A 24,042-nucleotide genomic window follows, 5' to 3' on the forward strand; every position below is an offset into this window, starting at 1 on the left:
GAGACAGGGTCTCCCTGTAGCCCCAGCTGTCCTGGAACTCATTATGTAGACCAGGATGGCCTCGAACTCATGGAGATCTGCCTGCCTTGGCTTCCCAAGTGCTGAGAATAAAGGCATGCACCACCACACCCGGCTTTTAGTTTTCTTATTCTGAGAGTATACAAAATATCAATGATTTGAGATTGAGAATGCTCATAACCCTGATACCAGCCTAAAAGGATCCGTTTCCAGAGATGTAAATTTTCAAGTTTCAATAACATCTCCACTCCTAGGGAAGCTTCCTCTTAGCCTTTTCATGTAAAGGTCTCTTGCAGCTGGGCTGGGACCTGCAAGGAGCTACTGCTCTTCAGCTACATCCCAGTCCTGTGACATTTCTTCTTCCTGGCTAGTTTATTAACTTCTGGCAGGCTTATGGTGGTAGCAGGGTGGGGTGGAGGGGGGTGGCAAATGAGAGTTGAATATGTTAGGGACTATGCCCATGCCTTAGGCAGATCTTTGCCCTTTCCCTAGTAAAATAGACTCTGCCCAGCAAGTCACATAGAAACCAGGGTCCGCAATGAGGACCCTTTAGTGCTTCAATAACTAAGCTCTTGTGAAACATAAACCTGAGACCAAAGTTCCACTCGAGCAAAAGTAGTTCCCATACAGCTGTCTTTTCAATACCTATGGGGTTGGAGAAATGGAATTGAGCAATGATGGCACTATGCTTTGTAGTGTAAAGGCTCATTACTGAATGAAATCTTCCAACGTGGTCTTAGGACTTCATACTTTTCACATCTCCCTCATTAGATGGGCCTGAGGACACTTCCACTTTTATCTTTCAGGACTTGGACAAGCTAAGCCTGGTATATTACCTCTAAAAAGCCAGACCTTGGGGGCTGGAGAGATGGCTCAGCGGTTAAGAACACTGGTTGTTCTTGCAGAAGACCCGGGTTCAAATCCCAGCACCCACATGGCAGCTAACAACTGTCTGTAAATCCAGTCCCAGGGGATCCGACAGCCTCTTCTGACCTCCGTGGGCACTGCGTTTCTTTTTCCTTTTGACCTTTCTCCTACTTCAGCAATGCCCAAATCCCTACCTTTCCTCTTTGTCCGATTCTGTTGTTTGTTCTTTATGGAGTCTTGCTTTGTAGTCCAGGCTGGCCTCAATTTTATAACCCTACCTCAGCCTCCTAAGTGCTAGGATTATAGTGTGTACCACCATGCCTGGCTCTTGTCTGCTTTTAAGCTGACAGTTCATAGCACACACTCAAACAGCTCTTTGAGGGCCTTCAGAATCTGGGACAAGGCAGATGAGGAGAAGGACATGAATCGAACTTTCTTTTCCACTGTTGTAAGAGTTATTTCTCCTAACCTAACAGTCCCCTTGATTTGGAAACTTCTTCTCCCCACACACTGACCAATGCCAGGAGATTCCTGGGTCAGGATGAGACCAACCACCAGCAATCATATTTTCCATGCAGAGCCACACCAAGAGCCAGATTCTCACCTGAATGAGGCGATCGGTAGCGGAAGTCCTCTTTGGTCAGCAGCAGGAGCGCCTTGCCGTTCATTTCGAATGTGTTGCTGTCAATGGGCCTCAAAGAAAACTCATTTTCAGCCCACTTGAGCCACTGGGCTACGTCATCTCTGCTCCAGTAAATTGGCTGCAAGCCTGTTGGAAAGGGCAAGGCAGAGAGAAAAAGGTCTTGTTGGTGACACAGTGGGATAAGGAGGAAAGATCTTTGAATAGTTTTTAGAACCAAGTCTCTATGTCTCAAGAGTCCTTGGGTTGGGTTCCAAGTCCCAGGTTAAAACTCCAGCTTTTTAAGTACTGAAGTGTGCTGTTGAGACCTTAGACTTAGAACTGATGTGATTGTAGCCCAGTGTCCTTTGAAATGAGAATGCTCCAGAACCTTCCTTGACCTTCAGGGGCTGCCAAATAATGAAGAATTCCCTGAAACTTCTTCCAGGAAGAGTCACTCACGCAGCCTCTGGGAAACCAGCAGGCTAGCCTCTGGGAATAAGAGGGCTAGGTAAGGAGAAAAAGCCCTTTGCCTTTTTTGCTTGACTTGTTGATTCTAGAACTTCCCCATGGGGGTAGTGTTAGCTCTCTTGAGAAAGATGGGAAGTGGGCTAGAGGCCAACAGAGAAGCTCAGATTGGATCTCTGGGGGCCTGGCAGCAAGTCCCTTTTTTATTTTACTTTGTTGCTATAGGAAACGTAGGTACATCATTGAAGTCATTCCAACAATGCCTCTCAAAGTGGGATCTTAGGAACTCTAAGGGTTCCCAAGATCTTTGCACAGTGTATAGCAAAATCTCTTTATAACATTTTCTCTTACTTTCATTTGTTCATGAGCACAGTGTGATGTTCTAGAAGACACATGACCTGTGGTATCACAACAGTTTGAATACTGGAACAGAGATGAGAAGCTAATCATCTTCTGTGAAATTAGACATTAAAGAGGTTTGCAAAAAACATGTAACCCTGGGGCTGGAGAGATGGCTCAGGGGTTAACAGTACTTGCTGTTCTTGCAGAGGACCCAGGTTCAGTTCCCAGCACCCACATGGCAGCTAACCACCATCCGTAACTCCAGTTTCAGGGAATCTTGTGCCCGCTTCTGACCTCCACAGGCATTGCATGACATGGGTGCACTTACTAAAAAACTATGTAACCCTACTGCTGTTTACACACATTTTTTTGGAAAATATATTTTAAATAGGCTTGTTTTCAACTAGTTAGTAAATACTTTATTTATTTATTTATTTATTTACATATTTATTTATTTATTTATTTTTTTGGTATTTTTGAGACAGGGCTGCAGCCCATTTTTAAAAATTGAGTTGTATGTTTTATTGGTGATTTTTTTTGTCTTTTTGAGACAGGGTCTCCCTGAGAGATCCACCTGCCTCTGCCTCCTGTTTGAGACAGTCTCCCTTTAGCCCCAGCTGCCCTGAAACTCTCTATGTAGACCTCATACTCACAGAGACCCACCTGCCTTGGCCTCCCAAGTGCTGGGATTAAAGGTGTACACCACCATGCCTGGCAATTAGTAAATACTTTTTAAATTAGTTTATAATAATTTAAGTATTGTTATAACTCACATGAGCAAAAGCTCTTAGGGGGTCTTTGATAATTATTAACAATTGAAAGGAATCCTGACAACCACAAGGTGAGGAGTCAGATGGTCTTCAGGGCTGTGTTCTCCAAAGGCACAGGTGTAAATCAAGAGTTTAAGGGGTTCAGTATGACCCAGAGGGCTTCAGTCTCTCAAGGTGAATTACTTAAACCTGCTCAGAAGACGTTGCGTCTCCTAAAAGGGTCTTTCAGCTAATCCTGGAAGGGATCACCTTGCACCCTAAACCATGACATGACATGACACTGTCTGATCCACTGGATAGGCTGCTGGAAAAGGGGACAAAAGGTTCAAATCCCCTAGAGAGTATCCCAGGCTCTGGGCATTATTATGGCTCTGTCTTCCAAGTGGCTCCTCTGCAGAAAACTGTTTTAAAGAACAGCAGTTGGGTTTTTCTAATCCTATGGAAGTTGCTTCAGAGCTAGTCAGTTGACTGGGTCTGGTAGCCTAGACCTGTAATTTCAGTTACGTGAAGACTGAGGCAAGGCTAGCCTGGGCAATTAACGAGATCTTGAGTCAAAATAAAAAGTAAAAAGAGGGCTGGCTGGGGCTATAGCTCAGTGGTAACGGGTCTAGCATGTGTGAGGCCCAAGGTTCAATGCCCACTACCACAAAAACAAAACACAAAATAAAAATCAGACACTTAAAAGAGTGTTTTCTTGGCTTTTAAGTTTTATGATAATGTTTTCACATGGAAAAAACAAAACAAAACAAAACCCAAGGACTATTATGGGATAATGATCTGTAGTATGTGACTGCTTGTAGGATCTTTGGAATGAAACAGGGCCACTAAAAGACTCAAGGTTTTGTTGACAGCTCTTGACTGGTCAGAAAGCAATGCCTACTCAAAACAGTGCATCAATATACAAGGTGTCCAATTCCTCCCGTAACTCTGAAAATGCACATCTGGAAGCACAGTGGTGTGGGAATGGCAGCCAGGCTACCTTGGGAAAAATCTCAATTTTTGAGCTGGTGAAAACCTTCAACCTTCCTACCATCAATGGTGCCCACTTGGAACAAGAACAGCACCGTAATTTGTGATTTCAAACTTTACTGCGTGAGTAGGAGGACAGTCCTGTCAGGAGAGGTTCCAATCAGGCTGGCCATAGGAAAGCACCTAGTGGCTAGAGGGCTGGGAGCAGAGGGCTCTCAGGGGATGCAGGGAAAGGCTTAGCTGGGGTGACTTGGTGGAAGTCCGATGTCAAATACAGAACTGAAGCCTGCCTGGGAGGGGAAATGAAAGTAAAATGCTGAAGTTTCTGCCCAGGACAAACTGAAACAGAGAGGCGGGTGAGAAGGGGGCGGGGGACACAAGTAGTAATTTGAAGTTCTTTATATTCTATGGAAGAAAATACTCATGAGTAATCTTTTCCCTAAATACAAGAAGAGTCGCACACTCCCAACAGCCCTGACGGTTAAGAACAACAGTTTCTCTTCTCACTTCGAATTAATCTCTCCCACAGCTTAGCCTTGAAGCAACCAAGGCCAGGGTGCTGTGGAAACCCCCTCAACCAGGAACCCAAGGGAGGCTCCGGGTTGGAGTACAGCAGGGGCCTGGCGGGTTACGGGGAGTAGTTGGCAATCTCAGCAGCTTTACCTAGTGACCCTGCTGCTGTAAGCTACCTGCTCGAGGCCACTCAATAAATGGATCAGCAGGTAGGTGCACTTCCATTAGCCTAAGAGGAAGGTGGACGGCTCACTGAGCTGGAAAGAGGCTAGCTACACTCCACGTTGGAAATCTCTCTTCTCTGCTATTTCCCTTTTAATTCAACTGTATAAAAAGGCCTCACAGAGGATGTGCTTTGCAATTCTAATTGAGAAAGAAGCAGCCACTTCCTTCAAGGGGCTTACAGCCTTGTGCATTAAAGTGTCTAAGTGGAATAGAGTTATACCTGGAGGCAATTCTGGTATAATCAAGAACATTTAATTTACTAAACAGTCATTTATGAAGCACTTCCATGGGCTGTTCTAAGCATTTTACAAATATCGGTTCACCTAAACGCATGCTCATTGAGCATCTGAGATGGGGGAGGGGTGTTAGACTAGTGAATTGAGGCCAGGCTGTATGGCCCTAGTAACAAGTGGAGTGGAGATTTGAATCCAGGCAGTCTGATTCCAAAATCTCTGTTCTTACCCAGGTTTTCCCCATCCATATGCAGGACTGAGATGGAATTTCAAAAGAGCTAAGGAAATCAACTCCTTCTCATCCAACACTGAGATCCTTGGAAACATCGAGTTATCAGCAGACTGAAGAAATAGGAAAAAAAAAAAAACAAAAAAACTGCCAGGCAGGCATGGTGGCAAACGCCTTTAATCCTAGCATTTAGGAGGTGGAGGCAGGTAGATATCTATGAGTTCAAGGACAGCCTGGTCTACACAGCCAGCTGGGGCAACAGGGAGACCCGTCTCAAAAACAAGGAACAAAACACAAGAAAACACAAACCACAGATCCCGGGAGTGGCAGATTTACAGACGAGAAAGAGGGAGGGGCAGATAGGCACTGCTTTCAATGCACCTGGGAAGAGAGTGCTCCTTCCCCAGGCTGTTGAGCACCACTAATGCTCCTGACTCTTCACTGGAAGCTGCTAATCAGACCAAGGCTGCCAGAGCAAGAGAAGGGAGGGATGCATATGATTTGTACAAACTTATTCCTGGCAATTTGACTCAACAGAGAAATATGGTTCCTGATTAGGAAGGACGAGGAGGAAGAGGGGAAGAAGGAAAGAAGGAAGGAAGGGGGACAGAAGGGGAGAAGGGAGGAGGATGAGGAGGGGAGGGAGGGAGGAAGGGAGGAGGAGGATGGGGGAGGAGGGAAGGGAGGAGGAAGAGAAGGGGAGGAGGAAGAGGAAGATGCAGAAGCAGAAAAAGCAGAAGAGGAAGAAGTGGGGGGGGAGTGAGTGTAAAATTCCATGTAATACTACTTTCAGTGTACCTAACATGCCCTGAGCAAGCCATTTAACTAAGATCAGCATTTTTAACAACAATTAATTTCAGAGACTACTTGGGAAGAATTTTGCACAGAGGAAATAATTGCTAAGATTTCCACTGTCCTTCTTTCCCAAGGGGGGCAAGTCAAGTTCATGGGCTCATACCCTTAGTGACATAGTCAGCCTCCGAAACTCTCGGGATTTCTTCTTCAAAGGTGGCCACCCCATCCACCAGGACATCCTCACGTCTTTCCCAAGTTTCTGAGTTACACTGTAACTAATGATGGAAAGTGCTGTGAGTCAGGAGCCAGTTCATTCCCAGATCTGCCACGAAGGAGCCTGTGATTCTAGGCAGGCGTCTTCATTTTTCTGTGGCTCAGTGGCTTCATCTGTAAAACCCAGGGCTCAAAATATGTGACCACTATTTCCTGCAGGGTTTAATATTGCCAGTATGCACCCATTGAATTTGAACCCTAAAAACCAAACAATACAAACTTGGGACCCTAATTTTTTTTCCTATAAAATTACTCTACATTCATGACCATGACCCTGAGATTTGGTAACTTCTTGAAGGATTTTTTTTTTGAGTCAGAAGGCAGATTAATGCCTAAGAGTGCTTTATTATGTTCTAGTTCTTTGGAAAGTTGTAAACTAGCTGTGACGATGAGAAACATAACAGCTTGCAGCTTTGAAGTCTTGGGCGCTTCCCACATCTTACCCCCCTTGTAGTTCTCACAGGAGCCCCGCACATCAGTTGGGTTCTCATGACAGATTAACAGATAAGGAAATGCAGGGCTGCGAATTAGTAGAGATGATTTGATCAATAGCATGTTCAAATTCCTTTAAAACATTTCTTTGTGTGATGCGGGCTATGGAACTCAGGACCTCAGCATGTTAGGCACTGCTCTACCACACCAGTTCTCAGGTCAAAGTCTTTCACTATTGTAGCCATTGGCTAAAACACCCTTTATGCCAGGCTTTCCATATACAAGAATTTGCTCTAGATTCCACAGGCTGGAAGGCAGAACCCCAAATGTGAGTGATGAAAATGTTGCAGAGATGCACCGACCCAACTCTCACTCCCACATGACTGATTAGGAAACAGGCCTGGAAAAGCTAACAAGCTACATCATGCCTGATCCATGACCCATGGACCCATGTGGTCTTATCACATGACACCATAACAAATAATTTTGTGACCCTTGACCCAGTGATGACCAGTGGCCACTTCCTGGCTTGGTCAGCTTGCCTTCAGGAGAAGCACCCTTTACCAGTTCCAACCCCATTCCAGAACTCAAGTTCTTAGAGCCTCACACACTCGTGGCCCCTCTACCACATCCTGCCTCCAGGGACCCTGTTTGAACCACATTCCTAGGACAGCACAGGAATAAGGCTAGGGTCTTTCTCTGGCTGGACAATATGGTTCAGTGATGAAGCTGGCAGTTATTAAGCACTTACACTGACTCTAATCACTACAATGGCTCTGGTTCTCAACAGCTGAGACCACAGCAGCCCACAGAAGTGGAAGAAGTCGTACTGAGATTATTGGCTCCACAGTCCCACTGCTTCACGTCTACCATATTACTTCTCAAGTGGATTCATGATAACAAACACAAGCACTCACTGTGGACCAGGCGATGTCTAAATGCTTTGCATATGCCATTCACTGAATTCTCGTAACAATCATAGAAAACAGCCTCACAGTGACCTGGCCAAAGTCACATTGCCAGGAAATGGAAGAGCCAGTGTTTGATGGTCTGATGCAATCAAATCTCACATCATCACTCACCTGCCTCTCTAGCTCAGCTTCTTTGGAGCCTTGACAAGATATAAAAGGTAAATTTGTGATTTACGCATGAATTCATGAGTTAAAGCGTACAGGCCTACTGAACACTACACAGAACTTCTTCGTAGTTGAGTGACTGACCTTGTACAAGTTGCTTAGTCTCTTGTGTCTTCACTTGCCCTGACTGAAGAATATAGAAAAATTTTAACTTGTAAAATGCCACTGAATCACAGATATTGACCAATACATCTGATCAAGTAAGCATCTCATCAATAATAGCTCCTGTTTTTCTATTATTGCTTTTATCAGGATTATTTTTTTCTCACCCAATCTCGCCATATATATGGTACTTGGGATCCAGTTGCAAGAATACCTGTCAATCAATATTAGATTCCATCACTCCAGCTTGCTGCATTCCCTCCAGATATGGATTTATTTCAAGTACCACCTATGCTCCATAGCTTTGTGCCGCTGCAGTTTTGATTGACAGGCATCTATTACCCCACAGGTCACTGACAAAGTGCTGGCCAGGTGAGGCCTGAGATGGAAGCACACTGGTGACAACCCAGCCTGCTCCCTTTGATAGGTACCAATGAACTGACTGCCCCCTTTTGGGTAGAGTTGGTTAGTTATCAACCTTTTACATACTCTACTATCCAGATTACATTTTCCAAGCTCAATAAAGAACCATCAAATATTTGATGAAATGATTTCCTGAAGTTCAGAAATACAGTAAGCTTATGGAGATGAGGAGGTAGAGAGGGAGCAGGTGTCTGGTCCCGCAATGACAGCATACTCTTAAGTGCTTGTAACACATAGGTTTGAAAAATGCTGAATTGCATCTGTGGACCCATCTACCTAACTTTTTCACCCTTTCTACTGGACTCCTCACATCAGGTTCTCACTCCCCCAAGGGCAACTGATAGGAGGCCTGGTCTTTTCCTGGGGAGTTCTCTGACTCCTCGTGACTTGAGTCTGGGCCAAGAGCCTTGAGGCTACTTAGAAGAACTCAGCTTTGCCCTCTTGATGTCTACTCATCTCGGTGTCTACTAATCTCAATGTACCACCTGACAGCCATTCTCCTTGAAGGACTGTTAACAGGTCTGTGTTCTTGTTGTATGTGTGACTGTTACCCCATGCAAGTCAGAGCAAGGCTTTTCCTTAAAGCATCCTCAACTGTGTTGCGTCCATTTCTGTCAGGTTTTCTCCAGCTCATTTCGTCTTAATATTCAAGATTTCAGACATTTCTCTTTTATACTTTTTTCAGTAACTTGTTTTATCACCTACTACATACAGCTTTTGAAAAGTTGGAGCTCATTAGACTGGCACAAAACTGGGGGAAGAGAAGCTGGCACACGACTTGGTGATATTTTAAGAGCCCGATGAATGTCAGCTTCTGAGAAACCACCTTAAGAAATAACGTGGTATATAGAAAGATCCTTCATGCACCGAGATGTCTGTTGTTATTTTTAATATCAAGTGTTATTTTTAATAGTGGAAAACAGAACATAAATAAGAGCAGTTGACTGATGACAACATCTACGACAGAAAATGATGCAGTATTCAGAAAGAGTACATATTCAAATTGAAAACCAAAATAGTATGTATATTCACAGAATTATCTCAAATTTTTTATTTGAAACTAATATTTTATAAAACAAAAATATTAACAGCAATGGTCACTCAGTAGAATTATATTTACTGTCCCCCCCTTTTTTTATTTCACAATTTCCTATATTAAGCAGGTATTACTCTCTAGGGGTAGGGGAATGGTCTAAGTTGCCCAGGCTGGCCTCAAACTCCAGATCTTCCTGACTCAGCCTTTTTAAAACAATTTTTAAATTATTTTTATGTGTATGCATGTATTGTCTATATGTATGTAAGTGCACCCATGTTATGCAAAGCCCATGGAGGTCAGAAGAGGGCATTAGATCCCCTGGAACTAGAGTTACAGACTGTTGTTAGCCACCATGTGGATGCTAGGAATTGAACCCAGGTCTTCTGCAAGAACAACCAGTGCTCTTAACTGCTGAGCCATCTCTCCAGCCCCCCGACTCAGCCTCTTGAGCACCTGGGGATCAGAGGACATGCTACCATACCCCACTGGCATTGTTACATTAACATTTAAAAAAAGAATCTATGTAAAACTTAAGAATCTAGTTGTGGTGGTACATGCTTATGATCCCAGCACTTGGGAGGTGGAGGCAGGAGGATCAGGAGTTCAAGACCAGCCTGGGCTACAGGTAACTCTGCCTCAATAAAAAAATTGAGCCAATTATAGGTTATGATCTATACAGCCTCATCAGATGCTTTAATTGTTTTTCCTCCTCCTCATCTCAGTTAGCATGCTCCATTGATAAGTCAAAATTTCATTTTTGCATGCACCCCACTGCCCTGAACTGAGTCATCACATGGGAACCTCTAAATTAACTCAAGCAAACACCTCTGATCATTTCGTTTCTCTTCTTTAATTCTAAGATGTTATTTTCATCCTCACCAGAAGTTTCCATCATTTCTACTTTGCCAGCCAATTTCTCTTTGTCAAGAGTCCAAAGGACAGGACCCCTCATCTCTTCTACATTTGGACAGATACAATTCCCAGTTGTTTGACATACCTGCTAAGAATGAAAGGTGCATGTGTGTCCCTGTGGGGGGGCTGCTCAGTGATGTGCACGTGGTACCCAACACACAGAGGTCTTCTCTCAGTAATGCCAGAGTATAGAGATGAAGATTCCTATTATTAGGTGACCCCCCCACCTTCTGTCCTCTGTGGGCACTGCACGACATGGGTGTACTTACATGCATGCCAGCATAACACTCATACATATAAAATTTTAAAAATATTTTATTTTTTATTTTATGTGTACGAGTGTGTTGCCTCCACGTATGTGAGTGCACCTGTGTCATGCAATGTCACGGAGATCAGAAGAGGGCCTTGGATTCCCCTGGAACTGGAGTTAAGGACAGTTCGTAGCCGCCATGTGGGTGCTGGAAATCGAACCCGAATCCTCTGCAAGAGCAGTCAGTGCTCTTAACCGCTGAGCCATCTCTCCAGCCCTATACATATAAAATGAAAACAAAATAAAACAAAACAAAAACAAAACCCAACCTGCCTCAGAAAAGTGGGAATTGGCAGAAATACATTCATTCCATGCTGAGCAGCACTGCAAAGAGAGGTTGCTGGTCAGAAAGAAGCAATGATGGAACGGTGGGACACAAAGGCCAACTAGTAAGAAGCCTAACCCAGGTGGGGAGGGTGACCAAGGACTGCCTAGGTGCAGGAGAAGCTGGCAGAGCCACACCCTGGATCTACTTAACTGCAAACAGGACTTCCAGTCTGTTAGATCTGGAGGGTCCTCCCAGGGGATACTTGCTGGAGAAAGGCCTGTGCTGGGCCAAAAGAACCACAGGCTACCTGGAACTTCCTCTGGGTCAAAGGACACGGTGGATACAAAAGGCCCTAGTACTCTCAAATGTCCTGTAAAAAAGCAAGGGAAATAATAAATAATAATAATAAATGATGAACTTGACTTCTCATGACAAGCCTGGCTTAGATGGAGGTGCAGAATTCTGCATCTTCTGATTTTACAGCAGGCAGGGCTGGCCTTAGAACTCCTTCAAAGGAAGGGTATGCATCTTGAGAGCCCTGCCAGCTGCTTTTAGAGATGCATTCCAGTAAGCTCTAACATCCCATCCTCTGGTCTGCCTCTAACCTTGGATGTGCTATTTGATCAAAACTGCTTTCTGCACACAAACTTTGTCACAGAGGGATGGGAAGCTCCAATACTCCTATTTTATCCTCATAAGCCTGGTTCTCAACACTCAGTTTCCAAGTGGAGGCTGCATAGCCTCATGTCCAAACTCCAAGATCTGGGATGTTTTATGTTTCTGTTTAGACCTAGTCTTATCCAATTCCCTTGGATTACTTTTTCTCTGAAACTTCATTTGGCAGATTTTTCTACTTTCATCAAGTTTTAGCCTTAAGAGTCACTGGCAGAAAACCTGTGGACCCATGGCTTTCCACTGGCTCTTATAAACATCACTTAGGTCTCATTTTTGCTTGGAAGCAGCAAACCCAAGGTTGTAAAAAGGCATGCGACATTTTAAATAAGCTTAAGTTTCAGAGTGAGATAAAATATTGGTCCTGCTGTACAACTGAACAGCCTTTAGTTTAGTGAAGCTCTCTTTCTCCAGCTGTAATATGGGGGTCGAGTCAATCTTACATAAAGTTGGAAAGGGGTGGGGGTGGGGGAACCATAAAAGTGTTAAGGGGGACTGGAGAGATGGCTCAGCAGTTAAGAACACTGTTCTTGCAGAAGACCAGTTCAAATCCCAGCACCCACATGGCAGCTAACAACTGTCCATAACTCCAGTTCCTACATGCAGGCAATATACATGTATACATAAAATAAAAATAACAAAATATTTTTTAAAAGTGTTAAGGGGAGGAATGGGGGCTTGATATAATTAAAATACAATGTATGTATGTATGAAATTCTAAAAAAACATTATTAAAGTCATTCTGACCAGTTATCAAAATATTTTTTAAAAGTGTTAAGGGGAGGAATGGGGGCTTGATATAATTAAAATACAATGTATGTATGTATGAAATTCTAAAAAAACATTATTAAAGTCATTCTGACCAGTTATATTTGTCCCAAGACAAATTTAAGTAGGAGACGCAAAAATCCCTATAAAGATTAGCACCAACCTGATACACAGGAAGTGCTCTACACATTTTAGGGGGTTGAGGAGGACAGAGACCAGAGAGCAGAGTACTGTACTCTGCATTCTGCAGCTCACTGGAGCCCTGGAAGCAAGAGATGCAGTTCCTGTAAGCTGTGAGATCCTCTGGCAGAGCTTTGAGGCCAATGCAGTGTTTGACGAGCAGACTGGCGGGGCCAGGGTGCAGGATGGAAGAGTGGCTTCCCCAGAGACCTCCAGAATGCCAGGAACAGGTGAGGGAAGGAGGGAAGAAGGCTGAGTTGGAGCCCACTCAGGTCCTGGATGATGGCCATGCAAGTGAGGCATTTGTCTCAAGTGTGAAGCTTCTGAAAGGGGCACCTTTTAGAAACTCAATGAGTTCCACATGTTTGATTCAACCAACAGGGGATTGATGATATTTTTTAACCTTAAAGTAACAAACCAAGTCTATATTTGTTCTCAGTTTGTATGGTTTGTCTTGTCTTCATTCTAAATCTAAGGGTGTGCACAGAATCTACACTGCATTAAGTTGTTAGCAATCTGGAGATGATTTAAAGCACGTAGCAGAATGTAGGTTACATGCAAATACTATGCCATTATATAAGGGACGAGCACATCCCAGTTGGGAGTCCCCAGGGGTCCTGGAATGAATGCTAGGCAGATACCAGGAGACAATGCATTTTAAAACTCAAAGTGAATGCAAGAAATTCCCAAGGAATTAAACATCAACACTTCAACTGAAGTCATCCTAAAAAAAGACCGCATGGTGAGGTTCTGTGCTAATGGAAAGCCTGTGGGGGTGGGGGGTGGGGATAGCTATCCCAGCATATCCCAGCAGTATGGCTCAGCTTTTGGAGGCAAGGGATCTCTCAGAGAGATCACTGACAGCATTAACCCTCCTCTAAAGGCACACACATAGGTATCTGCCTGCCACACCAACATGTATGGACCACTGGAATTCATCGGCGGTCCGATGAAATACTGGTCCTGCTGTATACTTAGTAGTATACAGCAGGACCAATATTTTATCTGACTCTAAAACTTAGTGCATTTCAGGATTTTGTCTATTTGTGCTATAATGCAATGACAAATTAGGTTTGAGAAGAGAGGTACGCATCACTCCCCAAATTTGGGGAAGGAAAGCAGATAGAACCAGAGAAGGTGTCATTGTATCTCGCAGGGCAAGAGAAAATGGGGAGGGCTGCTTGGCCGTACACTTGATACACCAGACCTAGGGGAGAATGTCCTTTCCTCAGGAAGGTTCTGAACTGGCTACTGAAACTTCTTCCGCATATTGCTAATTATTTTAATCTATGAACAGTGAGGTGGTGTGACAAGGAAAAGATACTAAAGAAAGATGAGCTTTTTGTGGTCTTTTTGAGACAGGGTCTCCCTGTAGCCCCAGCTGACCTGGCACTCAGTATGTAGACCAGGCTGGCTTCGATCTCACAGAGATTCCCCTGCCTCTGCCTCCTGAATGTTGGGACTAAAGGTGTACGCCACCATGCCTGGCTAAGAAAGGTGAGCTTTTAAAAGCAAGGAGGCAAAGAGGAGAGAAGTTCCTATATGGCAGAACAGAAAGATACATTTTATTATCAAACTGACCACAAGAAGCCCAACTCTGAGACAGAAAGGAAAAGTAAGAAACTAGATATTAGAGTTAGTCTGTTCCTTATCATAAAAGGTCACAAATGGCCAAAGTGTAGCGAATACGACTCTGCAGAGTGTGGGTCCTTGGACAGGACTCCTATATTAAATTCCACCCATCCAGGGCTAAGGGACCATTGCGGAAGAGGGGGTGGAAAGACTGTAAGACCCAGGTAGGTGGTGCATGACCATATGGAAATAGAGTCCTACAGGTTCCTGGGACCTTGCTCATATGAACCTACAGCAATGGTATCAGCATGCATAAGACTCAAGCAGACAAAACCCCAGCACAGAACTATGGAAATGGGCAGCAAGACCCAATCATAGTCGAAGAATTATTGGCAGCTGATTATGGCTGGATGAAGAGCTGATCTTCCTAAAGGGAGGGTCTCTAGATAGGCTGACTAGATTCCAGTGAAAGAACTTGCACTGGGGAACATCTGAGGGCACTAACTTGACCTGATAGACCTTAACACAAATGACAGAATGTATGAATTCCAGTATGTGTGTGGGGGCTATGGGAGGAGCCAATGGGGAAGGGGGAATAAAGATGATTGAGATGTTCTGTATGAGATATGCAAGAATTAAAAAAAACAAACCTAAAACAAGAGTTAGCATGTTCCTTGCCTAGAGAGATGGCTCAGTGGTTAAGTGCACATTCTGCTCTTCCAGAGGATCCGAGTTTGATTCCCAGCACCCACATCACGTGGCTCACAGCAGCCTGCAACTTCAGCGCTGCACTCGCATGGTCATGCCCCCCCATATATGTGTAATTAAAAGAGTATGTTCCTCAAACAGATGTACCGAGTGAATGAGTGATTCAAAAACTGCTATGGCATGTTGACTTAAAATATCTTTGAACCCTCTGTGGAAATGGACAGGGTACAGAGCATAACGATCCAGCTGGATTTGTGCGATTCTCACAGCATGGATGAGCTAGTGGGGTGGCTGAATAGGAAAGAATGAATGTCCTTTCTTTTCTCCCTTGCTCTTTTAAGAAACACACAGATGATCTCTTGTCTGGCCACAGCCGAAATCTACAGACATTCCTTTGCGAAGTGTTAAATGAGTGAGCCTCATTTTCATTCTGGATGGAACAAGAGCCGCCCAATCCCTGGGACTGGAGAGGATGGCCTTTGTGTGGCCCAGCTGCTCCTGTGTGCTTCCCTCCTGGGTTGTTCTTTATCTTCAGGAATTTTGAGAAAGCAAGCTGATCTTTCTCAGGGTGAGGCAGTCTCGGTGGAAAGGATGTTGGGATCAGAAAAAGGAAGTACAAAAGTAGTGTTTAATTTTCTATAGACTCCATAGACCTCAGAATGGAGCCAGGGACTAGGGGGCCCAAAGCAAACTAAAACCCTTCAAGGCTTTTCTCGAAAGTATCTTTTTAAATTATTTTTATTTTATGTATTGCCTGCATGTATGCAAGCGCACCCGTGTTGTGTAATGCCCACGGAGGTCAGAATTATGGATGGTTGTTAGCCACCATGTGGGTGCTGGGATTCAAACCCAGGTCCTCTGCAAGAGTAGTTGGTGCTCTTAACTGCTGAGCCACCTCTCCAGTCCCAATTTTATGTGTATGAGTGTTATACCTGTATGTGTATAAGTGTACCTGTGTCATGAAGTGCCTGAGGACGGAAAAGGATGCTGGATCCCCTGGAATTGCAGTTATGGATGGTTGTTAGTTGCCATGTGGGTGCTGGGATTCAAACCCAGGTCTTCTGCAAGAACAGCCAGTGCTCTTCAACACGGAGCCATCTCTTGAGCCCCTGAAAGTGTCCTTCTTGAAGAAAGGAAAATTCCATTCCACTCCATCATGCCTTCTCCCTGACTCAGCCTGACTCAGGAGAGTGACTCCACGTGTTTTCAAAGGTTGGTTGTCTTTTGTTGTGGAATCAGTCTCTTTTGGGAGGCTGGGGAGTCAGTGCTGATTCAAGCATATGAGAGCAGCAAGACTGATAACACAGACAGGGTGGAGTTGTTTGAAAAGCATTGTTGAGGCCTCATGAAACAAACCAACAAAAAAATCACATTTGGACTGGCAACTTCTATTTAGAGACATCCATGTTGTATTTTCAAGCATGTGCGTGTATGTGTGTGTACATGTGTGAGACCAACTCCTCTCTGTTTCCCAGCCCCTGTTCCTTCCTTATTCACAGGGAAATGGTTTTTCTGGGTTTAGCTATAAAAACAGAGATAATCTTTTCTCTCACTAGTTTCATTTCTCAACCTGTGAGTTGGGAAGGTTGCTGATCCCCTTGGCTGAAGACTTGTACCTGGAGCAGGAAATTAAAGACAAGCCCCATTCCCTCTTGGGCCTCAGTGGCCAGAAGGGAACCTAAAGGCCTTGACTTGTCAGAACACCTTTCTCCTTGGCTCCCTTAACCAGCCTGGAATTTTATGTCATTTAGACCTGGAGATGAAGGCAGGAAGACTCCTGTGGAAGAGGAAAGCTGGTAAAGTCAACATGATCCATTTACATTTGGCTTTGTTAGGCAGTCAGAAGAGTTAGAAGGGGCTGGAGAAATGGCTCAGCGGTTAAGACCACTGGTTGTTCTTGGAAAGGACCCGGGTTTGAGTTCCAGCACGGACACACGGTGGATAACAATCATCCCTGGCTCCAGTTTCAGGGATACAATGCCCTCTTCTGACCTCTGTGGGCATTGTACGACCTGGTGTAAGTGCCCTTGTGCCCCCTGAGGAGGTCAGAAGAGGGAGCTGGATTCCCCTGGAACTGGAGTTAAAGATGGTTGTCAGCTGCCATATGGGTGCTAAGAATTGAACCTGGGTCCTCTGCAAGAGGAGCCAGTGCTCTTAACTGCTGAGCCATATCTCCAGCCCCAACACTGTTGTGTGTCATATCATTTTCGTGAGGTTTTTGGCTCATGTGGAAGTAGGTGGCTGCTGTGAATTGTCCCAAAGCCACCTTGGTATGTTCGCTTTCTTGGAGACTGCTGTTTTGCTCCTTATCTTCTTCTACCATGTGTAAAAAGTGTGTTTGGGACTCAACCTCACCATTTCTCTGCTGTTCATTTTTGTGCAAAGTTAATTTTCCTAGATTTTTAGAAAGTGGTATGCTTCCAACTTTACCTAACTTGCTCTTCTATTTTTTTGCACGTAGTACTCGAACACACGGCACTGTGTTCTGAAATTGCTTGGTTCTATTTTCTTTGGGAACTTTACCCCAGTCTATTAATTCCATCCTGTTTAACTCACTTCTACTGCCACAGCTTCCCTGCTGTCCTGGAAGGAGGAAGTGGAGGGCCAGCGCAGAGTTCAAAGCCACCAGAGAAGCCTGCATCTTGTGGAGCCCCAGAGGCCATGCACATCGCTGGTGAAGTAAGCAACTGGACCCTGCTTTCTGTCATTTGTCCACCCTGAAGACTTCTTGGTTATTTTGGGTTTTCCTGTCTTAAAGTCCATCAAAAGCCTTAATGCATTTTGGGAACATCACCTACTTTTAAGTATTTCCCATAGGTTTTTGTTTTGCTACCAAGTGGCTGTGTACTTACTGGGACCTTGGAGAATTACACTGTTGCTGTGTTGTCTTCCCAGACTATCCCACAACACTTCCTATGTGATAGGACAGGCTGCCTCTGGCATCTTATAAAAATGAGTGCTAATCTTCTTTTACCTCTTGGTGAAGCACTGGTGGGTTTGTGGCAGTAAGAGAAAGAAATGTAATAATTAATCCAAGGGGTTTCATGCCACACCAAAGGGGAGGGCAGACCAAAGTGCAGGATCCACCATCCTGCAAAACAGAGACAGGATCCGGAAGGAATGCACACCAAACATGGCCTAGAGGCTCACCACTGGAAACCCAGGGAGGGTACACAGGGCTTCTTATATTTACAGAGCTAAGGACTTGTTTCAGTGAAAATAAACTCTATTTTAAGTAATTTCTGAAGAGTAAAGCCTGTCACTGTCCTTCCAGTATCGTGGACCTTTGAAAATTTCAAAAGAACTTGACTGACTCAGCCTACTGACCAGACACCTCACCAGTCCTAGGTCATGGAGAAGACCTCTCCACGTGAGACTTTCTCAAGAACAGTGACAAAGCACTGCTTCAAAGAAACAGGGAGTTTTAGTCACCAACTTCCCCACACGAACCCTTCAGAGGAGCGGATCAGCAGTTTCTCTCAGAATGAGTCCCGCAAAACCAGTGAGGTGCATGATGCCAGGGGCCCTGCGCGTGACCAGCAGACTTGTGAGCTCCAACCCCGCTCTCCCCCTTCATCTCTCCTTTCTCATCAATCTTCTTTCTCGCTGGAAGACCCTACTCACCCTTGACATGCCAGTCTCATCACCACAGAGTTGTCACGTACTGATAATTTTTTTTTAAAATGTGGACTTTGGAAACTTTGCAAGAAAGGTATTGATTTGAAATGCACAAGCTGAATTATTGAGCTTTGGCAAAAGGAAATAAATCTTTCCCATTCCCCATGCCTGTTGCCAAGTAGAGCTTCCAGGACGTAATGGCCGCCCTTTCTGGAAATGAAGCAAAAGCCAAACGTTCTATCACTTTCCCCTGACCACCACCCCTCTCTGAAGCAAGTCACTGACAAAAGCACTTTACAGTTCATTGCTCATTTGCCTGAATAGGCATCCGAATTAGTAATGCCCAAATTAGTAATGCCCGGCTGAGGCAGCTTCCTAAATAATGAGTCCTGATCGCTTTGGCAGACTCGGCCAGGGGAAAGCAAGCTTGCAGCACGTCATTAGGTTAAACACTCTTCCGCTTTTATAATAAAAATTTCCCCTACAGGCCTGGATGTGCAAAGGAGAAAGAATATGCTTACTGAAGCCAGAGATTAACAAGACCAGGAGCCAGGGCTGGGGTGGGAAGGTGGGGCGACCACGTTGCGGGAAAGGGGACTTAGGCTGCGGTGTTCTAATGCACAGGGCAGGATTAGCACACAGACTTCCTGACATCTGCTATTTCTTTCAGTTCGGTTGGGTGATCATCCTACCTGGCTTCGTTCCAGGGGAATTCCCATCACCAACCAGCTGAAAATAGTGTGGTCTAACTGCAGAGCATTCATCTGCCCATCGCTCCCATTACCCCTTCACCCATCCATCTAACATTGCAGACACCCATGGTGCACGCACGGCCTGTGGGGTTAGGTACAAGGGTGTCAGGGGAATAATACCCATACCTGATTTTAAGGTCTGGATGGGAAGCAAAGAACGTAGAGACATTTACAAGTCAATGCATCAGAGCCTGGCCAGGAAGGACTCAGGGGAAGGATGGGGGAACAGCTTGGCAGGCACAATGGGTGGGAAACACTGTGCCTTGGATATGACTAGCACATGAGGTGTATGAGCGTGTGTGTTTAAGATGAGTGGGGTGGGAGGTAGCAAGACATCTCTACTTTGATGCTTAAGGAACACGCCGGACTTAACTGGCCTCACACAGATCTCTAGACACCTGTCCTCACCTGCAGCTCCCATTCTCAGAGCCAGCTTCATGCTATTAGTGACCAAGGCCCCACAGCTTGCAGCCACCCTCTCTACTCTCTGTCATGTACCCTTCCAGTCTGTTGGCAAATGCTGTGGGCTGTGCCTTTACTCTGCAGCGAACAGCTTTCACAGCCTCTACAGTTCCCGTATTAGTCACAGCCACCGTCAGCTTGCTCCTGGTCCCACTGGTCCAACTTCCATCTCTGTTCCCCTATAGTCTATTCTCAACAGACCTGCAGAGAGATTGACTTGAAACAGGTCCCTCTCCTCCATGACACTCAGCGAGGTCCATGCCAAAGTCCTTAAGATGATCTTTGGAGCCTGACATGCTCTGATCCCCATCTGAGCCCACTTCCCACCACCCTTCCCCTCCCCTTCCTGTTCTGGCTACACTGACCTCCACGTTACCACTCAGACACTCCCGGCACAGTCCGACCCCAGGGCTGCTCCTAGATGCTCTCCTCTGTACGTTCTCACCTTCCTTCAGGACTTCCTTGGACACTCCATCCTTCTCTGACTTGTCTTTACCTTACTGCATCATTTTCCTATTGATTCATCTTCCTAATACATGTGTGGTGTATGAACACATCTGTGTTCATGTGTATGTATGTGTACGTGTACATGCAGGTGCATATGTGTATGTATGTGTGGAGTCAAAGTTAGATGTCAGTGTCTTCCTCAATCCATATTCACCTTATTTTGAGACAGGGTCTCTCACTGAATCTGTAGCTCACCAATTCAGCCATGCTGGTCTCCTGGGAAACTCCACAGATCTGCCTGTCTGCCTCCACTGGTGCACCCATCTTTTTTGTTTTCACATGAGTGTTGGTGATGTGAACTCGGGTCCTCATGCCTGAATGGCAAGCATTTTACCTACTGAGCCATCTCCCTAGCCCTGTTTTGTTGATTGTTCATTTTCTTCCCTGGAGTGTAGCAAGACCTTTGCTTTGATTTCTGCTATACCTCTAAAGCCTCAAGCAGCTTCTGGTGCACTGAAGGCCTAAACAAGCATTTCTGAATCAAGAAGAAGCTATCCTTACAAAGGAGGCAGTGTATCACAGTGGTTAGGTGTCCTTGGGGCCAAATCTTGGCTCCCCAACTCACTATGTGACCTTGGGCAAGGTACATACATAACTGACCTTCACCAAGGAACTGAGTATTAAACATGGTGGGATGTGTATAAAGCTCTCAGAACAGAACCTGGCAGAAATTAAGCACTTGATAAATACTGGCCATTATCAGCAAGGGCCTTGTCTGCTATACTGAGTTCAGACTTTATCCTAAGGCTACACGGAGTCATTGAAGGATTTTAAACAAAGAATAACATAATCAGATATTGTTTTAAAAGATCATTCTAGTTGTGGAGGGAAGAATGAATCCCATCAGGGCAAGACTGGTACCAGGAGGCTGGATAAGAGGCTGCTGTAGATGGACATGACAGATATTGTTAGGATGAGCTAAAGCAGAAGGGGCGGAGAAAGGCCGGCTCGAGATATTATGGGGGAAGAGTAGATGGAACTGTGGGAATCGTTCATTATGAAAAAGGCGGCCAGTGACAGCACTCCAGCTTCTGAATTTATCAGACAAATAATGGTGCCCATCCATGTCAGCCAGCAGGAAAGGATGGAAAAAGACGAGTTATGTTTTGTCAACTATGAGGTGACTCTGGGAAAACTGAGTAAAGAGGACAGTTTTATCCATGCATGTAGTTGTTAAGAGAAAGACTTAAGTTAGAGATAAATTCAAATTTGGTCATCTCTGTCATACTGATTTCTAAAGCCACTGCAAGCTGTCCCAAGGAAAACATCTAAAGAGTGGACTATTTATAAAAAGGTATGCTCTGGAGGGACGACATAGCAGGAGACTAGTCAGAGGTAGCCAGGAGGACTTCTGAGTCTCTGCTTATTAGTCTCTGCAAACCTTGGGTTCTTCCTCTAACCAATAAGAAGAGAAAGGGTCAGATAGCTGCGACCCAAGCAGAAAGCAGCTCTCTCTCTCTTTAAAACATTAGGTTGATTGTGCTTCTCCTTGACTGAGGCATTTTCAGAAGCTTCCTAGGGCTTCCTAAACTCCCACCTAACTCTCCATATTCACCTGTGGCAGCTCCATGTTCTAAGTTCCTAAGGCACTGTTTCCCAGCATTTGCACCCACCACCCACCACCTTCCTGCTAGGTGAGCCACACACATGTCACACGATATGAATAGTCTTTAAGGGTCACCTTCTCTATGAAGTCTTTCATAACCTGTACCCTAGGAAGGATTAGAAACATACCATCTTCAGAGATGGCAGAGAACAAGGAGGGGGAAAAAAAACAAAGCAGAAACTAATGAAATTTCCTTTTGCATTATTTGCAAGTTTCCATCCCTTCAACAACTGAATTATATACCCAGCATCCTTTGCTTTGCCACCAAATGAATTTATCTGTTATACTCTGTTAATAAGTATCTCTAAGACACTGCACACACCAGGCTCTTAACCTGGATGTCCTCCTCAGACCCAAGTCGTAAGAATGGCTGGCAACACTTCACAGTGTAGAGTACTTTCACACACATGACCTCACTTGGCCTTTGCATTAGCAAGGAGAGGAAGCGGAATGGACATGATTGTTCTTACTTCTGGCTGAGAAATATGAAGGGAAGGAGGCTAGGTGGCTTCATTAATGCTGCCTAACTAGTTAGAAGCTGGGCCAGCTCTCAGTCCAGGGCTCAGCTCCCAAACCAGAGGTGGCACTGTGGGCCTATGTTCTTCAAGAAGATGCTCCAGAGTCAGTTATCCTGTTTACAATCAGATTCTGTGGACCAGTCACCTTAAAGGTGGTTCCATTCTCTCAGGGAATCATGGATACAGAATTAGAAGCCTTGTGTATTGGTCAAATGAGGTAAGGCACATGATAGTTATTTGACATCACCATAAAACATTGGTAAGTGGGGGCTAGAGAGATGGCTCAGAGGTTAAGAGCACTGGATGCTCTTGCAGGCGACCTGGGTTTGGTTCCCAGCACCCACACAGCAGCTCACAACCATCTCTAACTCCAGTTCTGGGGAAGTCCAAAGCCCTCTTCTCATCTCCAAGGGTAGTGCACAACACAGGTACATTTATACACATGCAGGCAAAAGCACTAATACAAATAAATAAACGAATAAACAAACCACCAGTAAGTGACAGTTATCTGGTCTACAGCATGACTTAACTTCTCTAGCCAGCTGTGCAAACTGGTGAACTAGGAGAGAGGAAGGCACATCTGTTTCTGCTGCTCTGGGTTTCTGCTTCCTTCTCCACTAGGCTCCTATCGGTTCAAGCTCTTGGCTTCCTGAGCCCAACCTGTCTGCAGTCCCAGGTCCATGCCCATGAGTCATAGCTACCTTGGATGGCAGTTTGACTCATGCTTCCTACCAAGGCTCGATGCAGGACACCAGCGGCATGGGAGAGGTGTACTCTGCTCACATTTCTTTCCTGCAAGCTCAGGGTAAGGACAGGGGATGGGGTGGAAATGGGGGAAGCAAGCACATGGAGGTAAGGTGCCTTAGAGCACCTTTCTTTCCTTTGGTGTGTTTTTGTTCTAACCTCTTAGGTATTTTCAGAATTTTAATTTCTTGGTTAGTATTTCCCCATGGTATATTGCATTTGCTTTTCTACATAAAGCTAGAGAAAGATAGAGACAGACCTCCCTCCCCGCTCCCCACCCCCACACGAGAGATATTTATTGAGCTCAGTAAGAGGTCATCAATCTGATTCATTAGTGATGAGGATTCTAAACTACAGCAGCCTGAGTGATAGATACAACTCAAAACAAGTACTGTTGGGTTTAAAATCCCAAAGAGTAACAATGGTGAGTGTTTGGGGGTGATCTGCCTCACATTTTGGTAAACAGGTTTATGGTTATTTCATGTGTGCAATGACGCTTTAGCAAATAAGTTTTGGGGGTTGGAGGCCTGGCTCACTAGTTAAGAACACTTGCTGTTCTTGTAGAGGGCTCAGGTTCAGTTCCCATCACCTATATCAGGAGGCTCACAATCCCACCTGTAACTCCAGTTCCAGAGAATCTGATGCCCTCTTCTGGTTTCCATGGGTACTTTCATGCACATGGGGCACATACATACACATACACACAAGCACATTGACACATAAAAGGAAAAAAAAAAATCTTTAAAAAAATTTTGTTTTCAGCCGGGTGTGGTGGAGCACTCCTTTAATCCCAGCGCTTGGGAAGCAAAGGCAGGCAGATCTCTGAGTGTTCAAGGTCAGCCTGTGAGTTTCAAGCCAGCTGGGGCTACAGGGAGAACTTGTCTCAAAAAGACCAAAAAATTAAAATTAAAAAAAGTTAAAATTGTTGCCTTCTTCAAGTTTGAGATCTAATCATTTGTAGTTTAGACTGCACTACTGAGAAATATATATATATA

General features: G+C 44.8%; 1 protein-coding gene across 2 annotated transcripts in view; it reads right to left on the reverse strand.

Annotated features, from left to right (window-relative positions):
* Etv6 (ETS variant 6) overlaps positions 1 to 24,042 on the reverse strand; it is a 258,623-nt gene that overhangs the window by 56,748 nt on the left and 177,833 nt on the right. For both annotated transcript variants that reach the window (XM_029565778.1, XM_008837629.3), the window contains exon 3: positions 1,490 to 1,654. In XM_029565778.1, coding sequence (XP_029421638.1) covers positions 1,490 to 1,654 — 165 coding nt within the window. The remainder of the gene's footprint in view (positions 1 to 1,489; positions 1,655 to 24,042) is intronic.

The sequence above is a fragment of the Nannospalax galili genome, unplaced genomic scaffold (genome assembly GCF_000622305.1).
Source record: "Nannospalax galili isolate Female #2095 unplaced genomic scaffold, S.galili_v1.0 scaffold210, whole genome shotgun sequence".
Taxonomy (NCBI): Eukaryota; Metazoa; Chordata; class Mammalia; order Rodentia; family Spalacidae; genus Nannospalax; species Nannospalax galili.